The sequence below is a fragment of the Dromiciops gliroides genome, chromosome 4 (genome assembly GCF_019393635.1).
Source record: "Dromiciops gliroides isolate mDroGli1 chromosome 4, mDroGli1.pri, whole genome shotgun sequence".
Taxonomy (NCBI): domain Eukaryota; kingdom Metazoa; phylum Chordata; class Mammalia; order Microbiotheria; family Microbiotheriidae; genus Dromiciops; species Dromiciops gliroides.
This window is the reverse complement of record NC_057864.1, coordinates 425,517,567-425,538,675: the sequence shown is the minus strand read 5'-3', so window position 1 is coordinate 425,538,675 and position 21,109 is coordinate 425,517,567. Positions and strand designations below refer to the sequence as shown.

Sequence of the window (21,109 nt, the reverse complement as noted above, 5' to 3'; positions counted from 1 at the left end):
TTCAAAGGAGACAAAGGAGACATAATGAGTTTAAATAGGCTGCAGCCTCAAACTTGTATACAAGAAATAGTGCAAAAGACATCACAAAAGAAAAGATATAGATACATGTACATATACATATACACATATCTTTACATATATATATATGAAATCATATGAGGAGGTTGGCTGTTGGAGTGTTGCACAAAATGGTAAAAGAACTAGAGAAGGGCCGCTACCATGTTGGGTAGATCCCCTATGTTGGCTTTGTAAGAGAATGAACATAAACATAAGGCATGGAATAGTTGTGATCCATACTGATAGCAAAAATACTTACATCAGTGAGATCAATCAATAAAAAAGCATTCATTAAGCACTCACTACATGCAAGGCACTGTGATGTGTGATGAGAATGCAAAGAAAAAAAAACAAAAATAAAAAGTCCTTGCCCTCGAGGAACTGCATTCAAGGGGGAGACAATGTGTACGTAAAAAGACATACGATATTCATACAGAATAGGTGGAAGATAACTTTAGAAGAAAAGGCACCAGTAGATGGGGGGACTGGAGAAGGTTGGGTTTGAACTGAGTCTTAAAAAAAGATTCAGAAGAGTCACTTAAATCCCCTGGGTGTCTATTTCCTCATCTATTAAAAGGAAAAGGTTGGATAAATGTTCTCCAAGATTCCCTCCAACTTCAAGATTCTTTGACTAAGCAAATTTTATTCTTTGAACACAGATGTTATTTTCCCACTGTCATTAATGGATGAATGAGAAATAAACCTGAAGTCTCTTGATTCTCAGTCCCATTTCCCAGTCCTACATATCAAGCTCTAACTATCTCTTAAGGCTCAGACCTATCATTTAAATTGCCTGCTGTAAATTTCACAGAATTACTTAATCAGGGCGCTAGAAAGTATCTCAGACGCCATCTAGTCTAGTACATACCTGAACAAGAATCTCTTCTACAATATCATTAAGAAGTGGTTATTTGGTTAGACCTCAAGTAGAGGAGAACCCACTACATCATCTTCATTCTCTTAATGTAGCCTAATATTAGAGTAGTCTAGGCTTCCTTCATGTTAGTGCCTTCCTTCTGTTGGTTATCTCCAATTTATCCTCCATAAGGCGTGTTTGTACATACTTGTATACAGGTTTTCTCTTCCATTAGACTTTGAGCTCCTTGAGGGCAGGGACTGTCTTTTGCCTATCTTTTTATCCCCAGTACTTAATATTTGCCTGGAACATGGTAGGTACTTAATAAATGCTTACTGATTATCAAAGTTATAGCTCAACACAAACTTTTAGTTGAAATGCCTACCATTTCAGAATCTCTTAGCTAAATAATAGCATTAAATTTAAGGTGATGTCATGACAGGGAGAAGAGATTAAAAAACCATAGCAACATCAAAAATCAAAGATAAATAGAAAGGCATAACTACCAAGTCTTAGTAATTAAATTTAATACTTCAAGTGAGGACAGAATGACAGTGTTCAAAAGTGAGAAATGAAAAAAGGAAAAACACATCTACTAGAAGTCAGGAAAAGTGTAAAAATACTACTACAAACTGGAGGCTGTTTAAATAATATAGTGAAATAATATAATTGAGATTTTGAGTTTTTAATCTGCAAATCTCAATTGGAAATAGCTACATGCTAGGTTTGGTGGCAAAATGCCTATAATTCCAGCTGCCAGGGAAACTCAAAGGCAGTGGGCTCTGCCAATCAACTACACTAAGTTCAGCATCAATATGGTAAGCCCCAGAAAGAAGAATCACCAAGTTGCTTAAGGAGGAATTAACTGGCATCAATCAGAAAGGGGCAGGTCAAAGCTCCCATGTTGTAGAAACACTCCTGTGAATAGACAGATGTTGAACTTCCAGTCTATGCAGGATGAGGAGACCCAATCTCTTAAAAATAAATAAAGAGAGCTATGTAGCACTAGATTTCCAAAAGGGAAGAAGGGAGGAGTATGCGTTAAAGATCCCCTATTCATTCACAGCAGCTGTTTACTGATATGACAATATTTCAATGCGGAATATACAGAGAATAGAGCCAAATTTATAAAACTATGAGCCACTCCCCATTTGATAATCAAAGGATATGAACAGGCAGTTTTCAGAAGAAGAAATCAAGTCACATAAAGATGCTCAGAATCACTATTGATTAGAGAAATGCAAATTAAAACACCCTGAGATACCATCTTATACCTATCAGATTGGTTAATTTAACAGAAAAGGAAAATGACAAATGCTGGAGCATATGAAAAAATTGGGACATTAATGCAATGTTGGTGTAGTTGTGAACTAGTTGAACCATTTGCAACTACACCCAAAGGGCTATAAAACTGTGTATACCCTTTGACCCAGCAATACCACTACTAGATCTATTTCCCAAAGAGATCAAAGAAAAGGGAAAAGTAATTATAACAGCTCTTTTGTGGTGGTAAAGAACTGGAAATTGAGGGAATAATGCCCATCGATTGGGAAATGGATAAACAAGCTGTGATATATGATTGCTGTGGAATACCATTATGCTATTAAAATGATGAGCAAGATAGTTTCAGAAAAACCTGGGAATACTTATATGAACTGGTGCAAAATGAAGTGAGAAGAATTAGGCAATCATTGTGCACAGTAATGATAATGTTGTAGTGATGAAAAACTATGAGACTTAGCTACTCTGATCAAGACAATGATCCAAGACAATTCTAAAGGACCCACGATGAAAAATGCTATCCATCTTCAGAAAGAAAACTAATAAACTCTGAGTGTAGATAAAGCATACTTTTAAAAAACTTTATTTTTCTTATGTTTGTGAGTTTCTGTGTTTCTTTTGCAACACAGCTAATATGGACATTTGTTTTGCATGAACTTCACATATATAATAAATATCACATTGCTTGCCTTGTTGTTTATCCTTCATTTTCTAAGAGGACTATGACATCTAGGTGATGTCATGACTTGCATTGAATTGGCTTTTAAGTGAGGGAGGGCCGTGCAAGGTCACCAACCTCACTCTCTCCTCCAGAGCCATTTGGGTCCAGTGGCAAGATATAGATCAGGATGGCTGGAGATGGCCCCAGATGTTTTAAAACAATTGAAGTTAAGTGACTTGCTCAGAGTCACAGAGGGAGGAAGAGAATTTAAAACTCAATTTTTTAAATGAATGTTAAAAATTCCATATAATTAGGAAATAGTTAATGAAATAAAAAATATATTAAAATGGGGGAAATACTGCAATGCTAAAATCTAGCAATCTTTGTCCGATTTATCTCCTCTTCTAGTTCATAGGAGTTTAGAAACTTAAAAACTTTTTTGATTATACTTAGAATATAAAAACACTGAGGGTAGCTAGGTGGTACAGTGGATAAAGCACTGGCCCTGGATTCAGGAGGAACCAAGTTCAAATCCAGCCTCAGACACTTGACACTTACTAGCTGTGTGACTCTGGGCAAGTCACTTAACCCTCATTGCCCTGCAAAAATAAATAAATAGAGATGGATGGATGGATGGATGGATGGATAGATATAGGTAGATAGATAAAATAAAATTTAAAAAAAAGACTTAGCTTCGGGGCAGCTAGGTGGTGCAGTGGATAGAGCACCGGCCCTGGAGTCAGGAGTACCTGAGTTCAAATCCGGCCTCAGACACTTAACACATACTTACTAGCTGTGTGACCCTGGGCAAGTCACTTAACCCCAATTGCCTCACTAAAAAAAAAAAAAAAAAAAAAAAAGACTTAGCTTCTCTGATCAATACAAGTGACCCTGGGCAAGTCACTTAACCCTCACTGCCCTGCAGAAAGAAAGAAAGAAGGAAAGAAAGAAAGAAAGAAAGAAAGAAAGAAAGAAAGAAAGAAAGAAAGAAAGAAAGAAAGAAAGAAAGAAAGGAAGGAAGGAAGGAAGGAAGGAAGAAAGAAAGAAAGGAAGAAAGAAAGAAAATAAAAGCACTTTGCCATGTTCTTATTATAAACTTACTTATCCTAGACAGATTTTAATAGTAATAGATTCTTTCTCCAAGGAAAGCATAGTCTTCATAAGCACAATTCATGATCAAAATAAAACTGGTCTCTTACCCAAGTACTAGTCCAGTAAATTTTATATGATTTAAATGTGAATGAATAACGCCAGAGTAATAATTTAATTCCTCTGATCAAACATCAAGCACTGAGTGTATATGTGTATGTGATGTATATGCACGTGTACGTACACTGTACGTGTGTGCACATGTATGTGTACTGTACATTTCTATTGTATTATGTACATGCACATGTACATGTATGTACACCTAATACTGGTAAAGTACAAAAGTCAAAGACACAGTCCCAAAAGGAGTTCACAATCTAGTTTGGGGAACAAGACTAAATGAGACAAATTTCTACCTTAACCCCACTTCCAATCTTCTATTTTATGAGTCCCCATGCTACAATTCAACTACATGGGTCTACTCTAGGTTCTCCATAGGTGATATCTCCTGACTCTCTGCTTTTGTACTGGGGGTGCTGTTCCCCTAATACCTGAGCTGCTCTCCCTCTTCACCTCCACCTCATTACTTCCCTTGCTTCCTTCAAGACTCAGCTTAAGTCTCACCTTTGGCAGAAGACCTTTTTTGTCTTCCTCCACTAGTAGTGTTTTCCCTCTGATATTACCTTTCATTTGCATTATGGATTTCTTGTATGTCCCTAATCATTTGCATGTTGTTTACCCCATCAGAATAGGAGCTCCTTGAAAGCAGGAATCATATCTTGTTCTTTTTTTAATGCCCAGAGTTTACCATAGTGCCTGGTACACAGTAAGCAATTAATAAACACTTGTTGATTGATTTATGTTATATGCTGATAAAGTACTAAACTTTAAAGTAGAAATTTTAAAACTAGAACAACACATAACAATGAGCCAATTGTGAAATACAAAAAATAGTATAAAAGAAGTTTGAAAATGGAGATCATTGTGCACTAGGCATTAAAACATGAGTATGGGGGGCGGCTAGGTAGCACAGTGGATAAAGCACCGGCCCTGGATTCAGAAGTTCCTGAGTTCAAATCCAGCCTCAGACACTTGACACTTACTAGCTGTGTGACCCTGGGCAAGTCACTTAACCCCCATTGCCCCACAAAAAAACAAAACAAAAAAAAACACATGAGTATTCAAGGCTCGGCAAAGAAGTGACAATAAACTACTAATAAACTTCAGTGGCTCCCTATCACCTCTGGATCCAAATAGCAATTCCACTGGCATTCAAAGCCCTTCATAATTTGACATGCCTCCTCCCTCCCTGACCATCTTTCTAGTCTTCTTATAACCTCTGCCCCCACACCATAGTATCTCCATCTCATCCTGCCAAGTACTCTAGGATGCTGGAACACTGGCCTCCCGGCTATTCCTGAACAAGATGCTCCATCTCCTGGCTCCAAAGCATTTTCCCTGGCTGTTCTCCCAGGCCTGTAAGGCTCTCCTTGCTCATCCCTCTCTCCTGATTTCCCTGCCTTCTTTAAAGTCCCAGCTAAAAGTCTACCTTCTATGAACAGCCTTTTAATGCTTCCCTCTTTGATTAGTTATCCTTTAAGATCTTGTTTGCACCTAGTTGTTTGCATGTGTCTCCTCCATTAATTATGAACTCATTGAAAGCAAGGACTCTCTCTTTTGTCCTTTAAATCCCTGGAACTTAGCACGTTGCCTGGCACACAGAAGGCATTAAGTAAATGTTTACTGACTGACTAAGGATATTTTAGAGATGGAGAGAGCATGAGAAAAAAGCACAGAGGAGAAAAGTAGGCATGTGTTATGTGGGATAGGGAGGCCTGGGATAATAGGATGACTGCAATGTATGGTTCATCTATTAGATAATGGTATTGGGAAAAAAAGTGGATATTTGATGGCGAATGTGGAAGAATTTTGATGAATGAAACTGGGATGGGAAGAGAGACGCAAAAAGAAGATACTAGAAAAGAGACTGGCTAGGCTAGAAGGTAGTTCATGAAATCACAGAATATTTGAGCCAAAAAGGACCTCAGCCATTAGTTAGTCTAACTACCTCATTTTACACATAAGAGAAGTCCAAAGGTTCAATGATTTGCCTAAGAACACACAGTCAACTATAGAACCAGAACTCCATCTCAGATCCAGTGGTTTCAGATAATGGGAATTTGAATGGAGATGAAAGAAGAAATCTGAGAAACATCAACAGAAGTAGAACTGACAGTATATCCAAATCTCATTGAGAAAGTAACCTTCTGAAGGATATACAGATGGATGTCTTAGAATAAATAATGGCACTCCACAGATTATTACTACTTAACAGTTAGGTAAGAATTCTCTTGTTAATGCGACCACATCCAAACTAGATAAGAACCAGCATTTATTTAGCCCTCGAAAGTTTATAAAGTGGTCTGCATCCATTATCCCATTCACTCCACTCCACAATCCTCTGAAGTGGTTATTATAGTTATTATAATCCACATTTTATAGGTAAGAAAACTGAGGCCAATAGATTAAGTCACTTGCCCAAGATCCCATGGCTACTAAGTGAGGCAGTAATGAATCCATCCCAATACCCTGAGCAAACACAGACCGTTAGGTTTTACATCATAGGATCATAGATTTAGAGCTGAAAAGGGCCTTGGGAAAAAAATCAGGTACAACCCCCTCCTTTTATAGATGAGAAGATTAAGGCACTGATAAGTTAAGGGACTCACCCTGGGTCACACATCTAATATACCTGGAGCAACATTTGAAATCGTGCCTATATTACTCCAAGTTCAGTGTCCTGTCCACTATTCCATGCTGGTACCTACTTTCTTTTTACTATAGATTCTGCCACTACAAAACAAGGACAATGATATTTGTAAACCTCAATAGTCTATAAAAACATTTGCACTTGTTTGTTATAACTCTTGCTATTCTCAGAAGAATAGTGCTACATAAATATAGTTAAAAAAAATTGGGGTGGTATAATGAACAGAGCACTGGATCTGGTGTCAGGAAGATGGGTTCAAATCCAGCTTTTTGACACTTCCTCAGGGTACTCATTTTTCAGGGTTGTTTGTGAGAATCAAATGTGGTAATGGATATAAAGCACCTGGCAAACCTTCAAGTGCTATATAAATGTCAAATTATTATTATTAATTATTAATTATTATAAAAGTATCAGAGCTATAAGCACTATTAATCATGATTGTTTATAGTTTGGATATATCTCATTATATTTCTTTTTCTATTTCTGATGGATAGTCTCAATGGCAAATAAGGAATTAAAGTTATATTTAGGATTCCTACTAGTACTTATGGGGGAAGAAAAGTACTTTTAAAAAGGGAGTTTCCTGGTCTTTGGAAACCATGTATTTAACTGCTTTATCAGCTGATGCAATAAAAAAACTCACACAACTTGAAGATAAGAATAGTGTAAAAAAAATTAAATCTAGAACATATGATAGAACTCTGGAACTCATTTTTTTCATGAACATTTTTTCTCTTCTCTGAAGATTTTGCCCACTGATTCCCTTAACTGGCAAAGTCCTTCAATTGGGGAGATGGGGATACTAAACTTTGCATCCAGCATAAATGTCACATCCCAATTTGCTCCACATAAAAGGGAGTTTTCATACCAATCCAGGCGGTCAGCAATCCACTGGAGTCAAAATACCCAGCCATTACTGGTAGGAGGCTCTCCAAGAAATAATAAAAAAAGGACAGGACTTGTTCTTGCTGCTCCTTATTTAATGGAAGTGGGAAAAGGAGGAAATAAAGTTGTGTCATACTGGACAATTCTACGTATAAATAATTTCCTTTAAAATGAGATGACAAATTGGTGGGAGGGGAAGTGTAGCAGTAGTTGCCTACCCAAGCTATTATTTTAAATTCAGTTATCGGAAAACTATTCCACTCCAGCCAAAGGATGGATGAGTGGAAGGAGAGATGAAAAGAAATAGCGATATAGAGTAAGACACAAAAATGTTACGTAAAAATCATCAGGGGGAAAAGCAGCTATCAGGTAAAAGAAAGGTATCTAAAATTTTTCAAGTCTCCAGTAGAAAGGAGGAAAACTGAGGCAATTAGCCTGATATTTCACCTCAAATAACCAATTCCCCTGGCATTTATATCTGACATACTTCAAATGTGACTCATGCATGACTTTCTTCTCTTTTCTGCTCTTTCTACTCTCCTTGGTATAAATCTACATTTATTCACATCTGACTCCTAATCCCCAAATGGGCATATTAAAGTCTGTAGCACTTAAAACCAAATAGCAAATCAATGACTGATAGATTTGTTTATAATCTTATTGTGAAGCATAACAATTAATAGCTTAAATTAAAAGTATTTGTTAAGTACAAGCACCAAATTGTAAAAATATTTACTTAGTCAGGAGCCCTGCTGTGAATGCATGATTTGTGAACATATTTATAAAAATTCAAACACATTATTATTTACATTTTAAAACCCAATTATATACATTTGTACAGTATTGACTCGTGTTTTATAGTGTGATATCAGCACTTCAACATGGCTTCTCTAATCTGTTACATCTACTTATTTCATCCATCCCCTCTAATCAAAACTGCAATTTAATTTAGAGGATTTGGCTAAAATAACTTATAATAAGATTATGAAATAATAGGACTAATCCTTCTTGAGGGTGTCAGAATTTTAAAAGAAGAGCTTGTTAAGGCAAAAGTATCTCTAATTAGCAGAAATACTTATGGAAGCCCTTTCTTACACGAGAGTCTTTGAAGGCCAGGACAGAAGGCTGGAAAAGAACAGGCTCCAAACAGACTGCTTGATTTCTTCTAGGATGGCAGGATTACTACTTTGCAAGGGAGCCCATGCCATATCAGACATCCCTAACTCTTAGAAAGTCCTGTGTGTAAACTATCCACTTCCTTTTTTTCCAATAATCACTTTCATGTTAAACCTATTTTTAAAAACCTACTTTAAAAGCCTTTGGAGAAGCATAAGATGGACATTTTTTCTTTTCTTTTTTTTTTAATATATCAAAATGAAAAATATAAATAATGATTTCTTCAGATATTACTCATCAGGCCTATCTTATCTCAACAGCTCCATTGATGCTTTAGACTTGTAGCTCACTTAGGAGCTGAAAAACTCCCAGTCCCACTTACTTTTTTTTGGGGGGGGGGCAGGTAGGCAATTGGGGTTAAGTGACTTGCCCAGGGTCACACAGCTAGTAAGTGTCAAGTGTCTGAGGTCGGATTTGAACTCAGGTCCTCCTGAATCCAGGGCCGGTGCTTTATCTACTGCGCCACCTAGCTGCCCACACACTTACTTTTATTATATCATTTGTGCCCAACAAATGGAACAAAGAGAACAAAAAATGGTTAAGAGAACTGTTCCAGGTCCATATCAAGAACTTATTTCATGTAAATCAATCCTCTTAACATAACAGAATGGGGCAGATCTGCTATTCACTGGCCAGATGGGTTTTTTGTTGTTGTTGTGTTCCTCTCTGTGGAATGCTTATTTATCCTGGCTCCAGGATCACTTAGTTGCGTAGTCAAAAAAAGTCATTTAGCCTCACTTAAGGCTCAGTTTCCTCTGGTATAAAAATCAGAGGGTGAGAAAATTATCTCAAGATGTTTAAGCATTAAAAGTCTATGATTCTAGTTTGCATGTAATTTGATAAATTTTAGCTAATATAAAAGGCTTTGAAGACAGAACAGAAAAATACTATTCATTCATCATATTTTAAATAAAAATAGTCATTTTATGCCTACGTTTATATCATCAAAGATATAGCTCTTATCACCATAACTTAATGTGACAAACCAAACTCCTAAGATTGGCAACATATAATCTAAATGATTTTTTTAAAATATTGAACCTTAAAGTAACTTAAATGAGAAGTTTTGCTTTTGAAAAAAAAATAAAGATTAAGGTTGTTCCCCTTCTAAGAGCGACAGTTAAGAAAGAATGAAAAAATGAAAAACCCGGTTGAAATTTGGCATTTACTAAAAGAAGAGGAGCAAGCAGAATTTATGTGTTAAGACAGTTTCAAAAAAGGGGGAAGGGATCAGAAAGCTTCTTTGACACTATTAAATTTCTTTGGTGGTAGCTTTGGCTGGGAAGGCAAGGTACAGAAGTTTCTTTCGGGGTTCTGACCAAGAGGTGGTGTCTGCGAACTTACAGGGATGGAACGGCTCAGGAATCTTGATGAAGAAGCAGAGAGGCCAGTGTAAGGTCGGAAGACGTATTCATCGGCCTTGGCGCTGTGCAGGCTGGCGTGGCTGTTCAGGGTGGTGCCGGCGCTGGTGCTCCGGCTGTACTGGTTGTTGTTGAGCTCAGGGTAATTTCTGGCAGGTGGTTGTGAGCTGCCATTCAAGTGGTTGGAGAAATGGTTGACTGTATAACCTGTCCTAGTGGGCGGTGTGGTCTTTTTGCTCTCTGAATCATCTGTTGCAGCATGCAGGTTCCCTAGAGAACTGGCTAGTCGAGTGTTTATGGAAAAGCTGAACGGAAACACATGTGGGGGGGGAGGGAAAAACATACACAATGCATATCCATGTAAAGAATTCATGATTTTAAGACATCTATTTAAGACACTAAAGGAAAGTGATGAGGACAATTCTGATCAATGTAAATGATGATCAACCAACTCCTTTATCTCTCTTGATGATTATGTTATTATATGTTGCTTATATATGGACTCAAAATTCTGCTGCCAAAAACAATTATTCAAGGCATAAGAAGCTAGGCTAAATGCTTTGAATAAGTATCTCAAAATAAAACATCTGGGGTCCTTTGTGTTCCAGGACATGAATTAAATGAAAATGGCTTTGTTAGAAGAAACAACAGATTTTAGTATGCAACATTTAACTTAATGTACATTCAATCTGAAGCTTATGTCAACGGTCACTGACAAATTTAGATACCGACCACATATATCATATGCATTATAAAATAAGAAATGAAAATACTATTTCATAATCACAGATTACAAATTCACAGGGGCTATCAAAGTTTGAAGATTATTTCCTGGATCACTGTAAGGGGGAAAATTACAAAGTAAGCCTTTACACAAAGTTCTGCTCTTTGGTCCTATACCCAATTTAATGCTGGCAGAGAGACAGAACAAAACTTTGCAAGTTTCTCTTTACTACTAGTGCTCCCATAACCTGTTCCAACCCCTGCAGGACACTAATAGTCTAACCAAAATAGAGACCAGCCCTACCCCACATCTTATATTTGCCATCCCCTTCCCAGAGGTCACAGCTCCACATGTTGGCTGCTGTAGTCACAATCGTTTTCACAACACTGACTAGGACTGAGACAATTTCTCACCCTCACACCCAGGAAAGTGATATTAACTTGAAGGAAAAGGAGAAAGAAAACATACCTCCTTGTGCTGGAGCCTGAGGAGCATGAACTTCTGTTTATTCTCTTGGCAGAGGCTGAAGGTGACAAAACCACCTTGGAGGGCTTCAAAGGAGATATGCAGCCTTGTGAGGAAGAGCACACTCTTTGGGGAGAGGTTGGATAAAGCATCACATTACGTTTCAGTCATTTCAAAAAGATACAATAACTCTTAAAACACAGATAAAAAAATTCAGGTACACCAAAAACATTCTGATAAACCCTTACTGACATCTGGAAGGAACATGGACTGAAATGTGGGACCTGATAATTATATGGCTTCTTACGGCTAATAATTATAATGACTTAGCATGTCAGAGTTTAAAAAGGGTTTTCTCTGGCCTCTCAGGCAAGTGGTACAAACATTATTTCCATTTTACAAGTGGAAAAAAGTTCAGAGAGCTAAGTTAAATTAATTGCCCAAGGTCACACTTTGTAATCAGAACTGGTCTCATTTTCCAAACTCACTTTTCTTCACTCTAAATAACACGGCTTGCTTCTTAATGAGGATGCTACCAAATGTGCTAAATCCTGAACAAAAATCTGCATTTGTCTCTCCTTTCTCTTAAGATATTCTATGAAAACAGGAACTTTATTTAATTGTATAATTCTATTATCCCTGGAGTCAGGAGGACCTAAGTTCAAATCTGGCCTCAGACACTTAACACTTACTAGCTGTATGACCCTGGGCAAGTCACTTAACCCCAATTGCCTCACCAAAAAATTCCATTCTCTCCCACCTCCTTTAGAAACTACTTTACCACTAAAACAAGGATAGGAAGTTATACAAATAAAGTATTTCCAAGCTTCCAGAGATTCAAGGGGGACTACCTTTTAGCAACCACTCAGCATTCTCTCAAACAAAATTTCTAAGTGTTTAATAAGAACTACTGAAGAAAAAGAAAATAAACACTTAGGCAGCTGGTAACACAGTGGATAGAGCACTTTGCCTTGAGTTAGAAAGGCCTAAGCTCGAATTCGGCCTCAGACAGATACTAGCTTTGTGACCTTAGGCAAGTAATTCAATCGTTCTCTGCCTCAGTTTCCTCAACTGTAAAATAGGAATAATAATAATAGTACCTCTCTTCCAGGGGTTGTAATGAGGATCAAACGAGTTAATCATTGTAAAACACTTAGCACAGTGACTGGCACATAGTGGGCACTTAATAAATGCTCCTTCCCCAATGTAATTTTTAAACCTGTTCTTTGGCTTTCACAAAACTTTCAGATAAGAGTCCTGATACTGCTGACAACTAGGAAGAAAATTATGAATATGTAAGGGTACTCATTTCCTCCTTAAAATAGAAGGAAAAGAGAAAATATTAAAGGGTGGAAAAGTCCATAAGCAGAAAGCAGCTATTCATTGTTTTCCATTTCAGAGCAACAGATATACTCCAAAAAGAAAAAGAAAAAGAAACCAATCAAGGGGAAATATTTGACTGAAGCAAACCTAGATATGTAGAAGTACAGTCCTCCAGCTCAGTGAAAGAGAAGCAGTGACTTTGGGAAAGGCATCTGTAAATATCTGATAAGATTGTATTAGCTCAGGGGCAGCTAGGTGGTACAGTGGATAAAGCACCAGCCCTGGATTCAGAAGGACCTGAGTTCAAATCCGACCTCAGATACTTGACATTTACTAGCTGTGTGGCCCTGGGCAAGTCACTTAACCCTCACTGCCGCCCCAAAAAATAAATAAATAAATAAATAAATAAAGATTGGATTAGCTCTCTAAGGTCCCCTAAGGTTCTAAAATCCTATGATACTCATATCCCCTTAATGTCTAGATATCTGCAGTCATGCTATATGGACAAATCATTCTCTAAATATATACCACAATGTAATAAGTGGAGATTTAAACTAAAAATAAGTTAGGAATGGCGATACGGTGGAGTGGGAAAAGCACAGGGTTTGGAGTCATAGGCCCTGGATTGACTGATGATGCCAGTTACCTATGTGATATCAGGCAAGTCACCTAACCTCCCTGGGCTTCAATTTCCTCATATATAAAGAGAAGGTTGCACTGGTGGCTTTTACGGTCCCTTGTGGCAGTAGAGCAGGATCTATGATACTTTGAAGTATCTTTTACCTTGAGGACATCAAAAATAGCACGTTTAAATGGATATGATACAAATGAGAAAACGCCAAATCCAAGTGCTATTTTGGTTTTTAAGTATATCCGAGTTAGGAAATGTTCTAAAGGATTATAGCTATAGGTTGTCCAGTAACCTGACTTTTATCGGTACCTGAGAGGCTGTGACATTGATCTGGTATGTTGTCTCATTTCCTCCAAACGACTGAAATCAAAAGCAGATGTTTACATATTACTAAAGAGTAAGGGAGCATTATTTTATTTCCTTATAAAAATATATGATCAAACAGTTAAATGTTATCCTCATGAAGTCACACTAGTGAAAATATAAAACTACAAGGGAGAATTAAAAAAAAATTTACATAAGAGGCTTGCTTTTTTTGAATGCTTATTTCTTTTTTTTTTTGCGGGGCAATGGGGGTTAAGTGTTGAATGCTTATTTCTACCAGGTCTGGCTTTCCATTTTGCTAATGTTCTTTTAAACTGGCTACTTCTTGACTCCACAAATAGAACACTGCTAAGAGTCTAATTCAAAGAATATTCTAAAATGTTTTATCCTGAAGTAAAGCAAAGAAGATTTCCAATAAGATAGTAAAGTGAAAAGTTTAAACCAAGTGTAGCTCCCCTCAAAAATTCCCCAGCAAAGATTTAAAAAGGGTGCCAGATAATGTAATGATCAATAAAACCAAAGGGAAATACCAGTAATCTTCTCCATTCAGGTCAGGTCACCACAAGATGATCTGTGGGCACTGGAGGACCTAAAGCCAGTTCAATTTCCAACAAACAAGGCCTACTCAGCTCTGGACTGTCAGAGCTACAGCAAGGGAGAAAGCTACTCTGTTAGGTAACTCTGCAGAGGGACAGAGATGGGCAAAGATACCCTGGGGATCTCCAGATAGACTGAAGTCAGCACGCTCTCCAAAATCTGATCTATTGTTGGGGTTTATCAGGTGCGTAGCAGGAAACAAAACCAACCACCACTGGGTCATTGCACAAGGAAAAGTAAACCAGAGAGAGACCAAGGTCAGAACCCTCAGGTAACAAAGGCAAAAGATAAGGATTCAGGTGGAGTGGAGGTCCTGGTTCTAACATTTGGACACAGCTCTCTGACACAGGCCATGGTTGTGGAAGATGGTGTAAGGAAGAGGACCAGAAACCAGGCACCCCATCTAGTACTGTGTCAGGGCAGCAGCAGTGACAGCAGTATTCAGACCACAAGACCAGGGTCTAACCAACCTGTTCAAGAGGAAGAGCTGTGGTAGAACCTGGCTTTGGGACGCAATGCCACAAACCTCCAGGAAAGATATTCCTAGAGTCCAGAGCTTCCAAGTCAAAGAAAAAATACCATGAGGAGCTAGAAATAAAGAATTCAAATACCAAAGAATCAAAGTTATTCATCATGAGATTATCTCAAAATATCATAAGCAGGAAAATATTGGAAGAAAATATGCCAAAAAGCAAAATTAAAAAGTTTAAATCCAAGAACAATTTATCTGGAAAAATGGAAGTATTACCTTACAGGGAAATAAAATGAATCTCAAATAGGATAGAGAACTCTCAAATATTCCTGATGAAAATAACAGAAGGTGGGTAGAATTGCAGAAATGCAAACACAGGAATCAAGAAAAATCTTGACAGGTAAATGTTCAGTCGTTTCAGTCACATCAAACTCTATGTGACCCCATTTGGGGCTTTCTTGGCAGAAGTACCAGAGTGGTTTGCCATTTCCTTCTCCAGCTCATTTAACAGATGAGAAAACTAAGGCAAACAAAGTTAAGTGACTTTCCTAGGATCGCACAGCTAATAAGTGTCTGAGGGTAGATTTGAACTCAGGAAGAAGAGTCTTTCTGACTCCAAGCCCAGCACTGTAGCCACTACATCACCAAGTTGACAGATAAATATGTTATATCAACTGGAAAGCTCTTAATCATGATGGAATGCTTAAATTCTAATGGGGGAGAAGAGACAAACACTTCTTCAAAAGGGTCTTCAAGGCTCACAAAAGAAACAAAGGCAAAAACTAAAACTTAGGGTTGCTTTTGTCTTAATTTATTTGTTTTAAGAGACAAAGGGGAAGAAAAAATATACTAGGGAAGAAATGAGGGAAGGAGAGGAACTTTCTATTTTTTATAACTAGGGTATGTCAGAACACGAGTATACAAACATAGAGGCAGAAGGGAGTGGGCATCCCCTGAGCTTTACTCCTCCATCTGAACCAGACAAAGAAAGGTAGGTTGAAAACACACACATGTGATGCACAGAGATTGCTGTATAAATTAATCAAATTAAACAAGGAAATAAGCAGGAGCTAAGAGAAGGAGAAGAGAGGTTAGAGTTGAGGAGGGAATACTCATAAGCAAAGCAAACTCCAAGGGGGAATCATCAATCGATTAATCAACAAGCATTTATTAATTATCTACTATGTGCCAAAAACTGTGCTAAGCGCAAGGGTTACAAAAATAAAAGAAAAACATTCCCTCCCTTCAAGGTCTTTGCATTCTAATAAGGGGTAAGAGGGGAGAGAAGAAATCTGGAACATGAACCCATACAAATCTACCTATACGTTATACAAGCTAGCTTAGGGAGGGAAGGCGCTAGCAGCTATGTAAAGGGAAAGGAGATACTATTCACAATTATGTAAAGACGCTGGTTTCATGGCCATGTGAGGTACAGAGTAGGTAAAACAGACAACGTTGAGTACAGAAATCTGATAAGCTTTTTCACAAACAAAATCAATATGGTTAGAATGTGAAGAGATCTTCGCAGCATCTCTGATAAAAGTCTGATATTCAAGCTAGGAGAAATGGAGCAACGGGGAGAAAGATGATCTGCTTCTGCTCCATCCTTGGCTGTATGACCCTGGATAGGTCACCTATGCCTCTCAGTGCTCCTGGCAGCTCTGTAAGTACCAACTTGTGTGGTAGAGGGAATTAACTCATCTAGGAATTCCCTATACCAATAAAATCACAGGCCCAGCTCCTAACCTGTCCCTATCACAGAGACAGAGGAAAATTATGATAATCTATAAGAAAACAGAAAATATTGTCTAAGAGATAAGGTTAAAGAATATGAACAGGCAGTTCTTGAAAGAAGAAATGTCAATATGAATAATCATTTGATACATCAGAAAGTTACTAATGCACTGTGGAAAAGTTTTGAATTCAACTGTTTTGGGTCATAATTTGGTACTTTATCCACAAAATCCTTTGACCAAAAGGTATCACTACTAGGCATAGAAGACAGAGGGAAAGGACTCATGTATAATGTATTGATAGAAACAGGTTTTTTGTCATAAAGAACTGGAAACAAAGTGGATGCCTATAAAGGGGTGTGTGTGTGTGTGTGTGTGTGTGTGTGTGTGTGTGTGTGTGTGTGTGTGTGTGTGTGTAAAATGGAACTTTATCGTGCCATAAGAAATTACAAAAGTGATGGATTCAGAGAAATCTGGAAGACTTGGGAAAGAGAATGGGAAGGGAATGAGCATTGATATAGTGTCCGCTATATGTACTATATGTGATAAGTACTTTAAAAATATATTTCATTTGATCCTCACAATAACCCTCTGAGGTAGGTACTATTATATACTGAGGCAAACAGAGGTTAATTGACTGGCCCAGGGTCACAGAGCTAGTAAAAGTTTCTGAGGCTGGATTTGAATTCAGACATTCCTAATTCCAGGCACAACATTCTATCCACTGCACCACCAGCTGCCTCAATATGTAAGAAATGATGCAGAGTGAAGTGAGGTAGAACTAGGCGAATAATTTATACATTAACTCCAATGATGTAAAGTACAACAGCTATAGAAGATTTAGGAATTCTGATCAATGAAATGATCACTCATGACTTCAGATAACTGATAAAAACATTTCAGAAGAATACTTCCCATCTCTTAGCAGAGACAGACTAAACTAAAGTGAAGAATGAGAAATTCACCAATGTGAAATCTTTTTTTGCTTGTCTATACTTATTTCTTATGAGAGGGCTTAATTTGAGGGGTGGAAAAGAGAGGACTTGATGGCTAGTGATGATGATTCTTAAAAAAATAAAAGAATGTCAGCGAGACATTTAAAAATATACAGAAAAAAAGCAGAAAGAAATTCAGTAGGAACACAGATGAGCCGGACAGTTTAGTATTATTTTAAATTTAATATACATTTTTTAAAAAGGAAAAACTGTAGCTAATATAAGTCCCCTATTCAATATATAATCTTGTTTTTCTGTAATGCTTTGTATAATGAAATGTCACTTGTCCTTGTTATACCATCAACTTGTTAAACTGACACAAAAAAATTAATTAGAAAAAATAAAGACAGTAAGACTCAAAATCATAAAAAGTTGTATTATAATCCCTGATTTTATGGTAAGGTTAGAAAGAAATAGATTCTCAAGAAAACAAGGCCAATTTTTGAGTACTTGAAAACTAAAATAGGACAAGAAAATGAATACAAAGAAACAAACCAGATGACTTGGGGCTTTAAAAATCAGTGCAAATGATTTTGTGTTTTTGTTTTAGTTTATCTTCCCAAAATGTTCACAGCTTAAATATATAAATAACTACATATGTTTACATATACAGAACATATATAAAATATCCGAGTGGATATGTTCTAACTTATACCATATATAACAACAGCTCAAGAGAAAGACATTATTAGTAAAAAGGAGTAAAGAAAAAAAATGAACTCATGATTAGAAAATTAACTTTAGGTTTCTTTTATTCTGGCTGTAAATCGTAGTGGTAGCTTGAAGGTAGAAATTAATTACTGGGTTGCTAAGTATAATTTATCATCCTACTTCAAGAAATTGCCATTGCCCTTCCTTTATGTCTCTAACTAACAGCAAAGACTATCTCATAAATCACAGGTCTGATATAACCAAAAGCCAACTTAGGTTTGATACTTTTTTTACTAGGGGCCCCTTAGAAAGCCAACCTTTTACTTTGGTTCTATTATGACCATAACATTTGGTGAAGAAATTTTTCTGCTTCTATGGTAGAGAAGTAATGCATTTGGCAGTCAATGGAAAATGTCCATCAATCAATCAATAAGCATTTAATAAGTGTCTACTATGTATAAAGCCCTATGAGATAGGTACTTTGGATACAAAGACAAAATTGAAGTCTTGACCTTCACAGAACTTACATTCAATCGAGGGAAACAGAATGTTCACAAATAAGTATATATAAAATACATATACTATGCATATAATATTTATGTGTCTCCCTCTCTCTGTGAATATATATATGCACATACATATCTGTATGTATATACACTATGTACATAATATTTATGTGTCTCCCTCTCTCTGTAGATATAAATAAATATATACACACATACATATGTGTATGTGTATATATATATATGTGTGTGCATGTGTGTATATATACATGGAAAGAGAGAAAGAGAGTTACTTAGGAGAGGAGGAATTAGCAACTCAGGGGATCAAGAAAGCCTTCATGTTAAAAGTGGTGCTTGAATAGAGTTTTGAAGGAAATAAGAGAATCTAAAGAACTGAGATAAGAGTATATTCTGAGAAATGGAGAGTAGTAAGTGCAAAGGTATGGAGATGGGAGATTTAATAAGATATTTGAAGAGTAGCAAAAAGAGCAGCGTGTTGAGTTGGACAGTAGAGTGCAAGAAGGGGAGTTCTGTATAATAAGACTGGAAATGTAGGCTGGGGTCAGGTTGTGAAGGATTTGATGCCAGAGGCTATAAGAAGCTTTCAGTGCTTAATGAGTAGGTGAGTGTCACGAAGACACCTGCACTTTAGGAAAATCACTTTGGCAGCTATGTGGAAGATGTGGAAAGGGGAGACCAATCAGCAATAGTCTAGGTGACACATGATGAGGGCCTGGACTAGAGCAGGGGCCTTGTGAGTAGAGAAATGGAAAATCATAAAAAAAGATGTGCAGAGGCAACAATGACAAGATCTGGCAACTATGTGATGAGGAGTCTAAGACAACACTGAGGTTGTAAGTCTAGGTAAATGGAAGAATTATGGTCTCCTTGTCAGAAACTGGAAAGTCAGGAAGAGAAGTGGAAGTTTGGAGGAAAATATGAGTTGTGTTTTGGACAGGTTAAGTGGAGATGATGCATAGAGGGACATCCAGTTAACTGGAGTTCAGAAGATATTAGAGTCAGGTATAATGATTCAGAAGTCATGGGGATGTCAGAGAGATGACAAGAAAACCCATGGAGTTAATGAGGTGGAGAGAGAGAAGACAAGAGGAACCAGGAGAGCACCTATCATGAGGGGTGTGATATATATGATGAGCCAGAAAAGAAGACTTGAGAAGTGGTCAGACGGGTATGATAAGAACCAAGAGAGAGAAGTGTCACCAAACCCAGGAGTAGAGAGTATACAGGATGAGAGGGTAGTCTGCTGAAGAGAAAACAAAGTAGGATGCCCCAAATCTCCCCTATTCTGAAAAAACCCTCCCTAAAATCTACCAGCCACTCATATTATCATTCTATATCTCCCCTTTGTTTTACAACCAAATTCATAAAAAAAAAAAAAAGCTGTGTGTTGAGTGTGTCCACTTCCTCTCCTCTTATTCACCCCTCTGTCCTTTGCAATCTGGCCACCAGTTTCATCTCTCAACTGAAACTCTTAATTGCTAATGGACTTTTCTAAATCCTCATCCTTCTAACACCTTGCCATTCTCTCCACCGTGATGCTCCCGATTCCCTGGGTTTTGGTGACACTGCTCATTCTTCATTCTCATCTCATCTGCCTCATCTTGGGTCCACTAAGTTATTCTTGCTACACTGTATTTTTTTTTTCCACAGGGCAATGACGGTTAAGTAACTTGCCCAGGGTCACACAGTTAGTAAGTGTCAAGTGTCTGAGGCTGGATTTGAACTCAGGTACTCCTGAATCCAGGGCCAATGCTTTATCCACTGTGCCACCTAGCTGCCCCTCACTATACTCTTTATTGGGTGACCTCATCATTTTCTAGACAGCCACTCTCTCTTGGTTCTCATCCTACCTTTCTGATCACTCCTTCATGAGCAACCATTCCTATCATTCCCTTGATGGCAGAGGCTATCACCACTGTGATAAAATAATGGGATTTGGCAGACGCTCAGGGGCCCCCACCTGAACATTGATTTGGAATTGATTGAATTGGGTGAGAGTGAGAGACTGACTGAGAACCTACTTAAGATTAATAAAATCAAGACCACACCTGGCTGGCCCTGAGTGGGGTGTTGTTCTCAGAGGCTGAACCTGCTTAAGGTTGATTAAATCAAGACCACACCTGGCTGGCCCTGAGTGGGGTGTTGTTCTCAGAGGCTTGAACCTTCTTAAGGTGATTAATCAAGGCCACATCTGGCTGGCCCTGAGTGGGGGTGTTGTCTCAGAGGCTGAACCTGGCCTTAAGGTTGATTAAATCAAGACCACACCTGGCTGGCCCTGAGTGGGGTGTTGTTCTCAGAGGCTGAACCTGCTTAAGGTTGATTAAATCAAGACCACACCTGGCTGGCCCTGAGTGGGTGTTGTTCTCAGAGGCTGTGGACTACGACATCAACAGGAGACCACCCTCAACCAATCAGCTTGAAGGACCTTCCCTTTCAGGGAGGGAGAGAGGAAGTAGGAAGATGAGGCTGTCTCTTTGGATTGCTCCTTTTTCATCCCGGACTTTGGTTTGGTGGCAGACAGAGAAAAAGAGAGG

The 21,109-nt window shown here is 37.8% G+C and overlaps 1 protein-coding gene across 4 annotated transcripts in view; it reads right to left on the bottom strand.

The window, feature by feature from the left end:
- CDC14A (cell division cycle 14A) overlaps positions 1 to 21,109 on the bottom strand; it is a 230,831-nt gene that overhangs the window by 20,143 nt on the left and 189,579 nt on the right. For 2 of the 4 annotated variants that reach the window (XM_044003007.1, XM_044003006.1), the window contains exons 13-15: positions 13,589 to 13,639; positions 11,329 to 11,451; positions 10,120 to 10,441 (exon numbers count right to left, since the gene is read on the bottom strand). In XM_044003007.1, the coding sequence (XP_043858942.1) occupies positions 10,120 to 10,441; positions 11,329 to 11,451; positions 13,589 to 13,639 (496 nt within the window). Of the gene's footprint in view, positions 1 to 10,005; positions 10,442 to 11,328; positions 11,452 to 13,588; positions 13,640 to 21,109 lie in introns of those variants that run through there. The other 2 variants (XM_044003004.1, XM_044003005.1) reach the window with 2 other exon arrangements.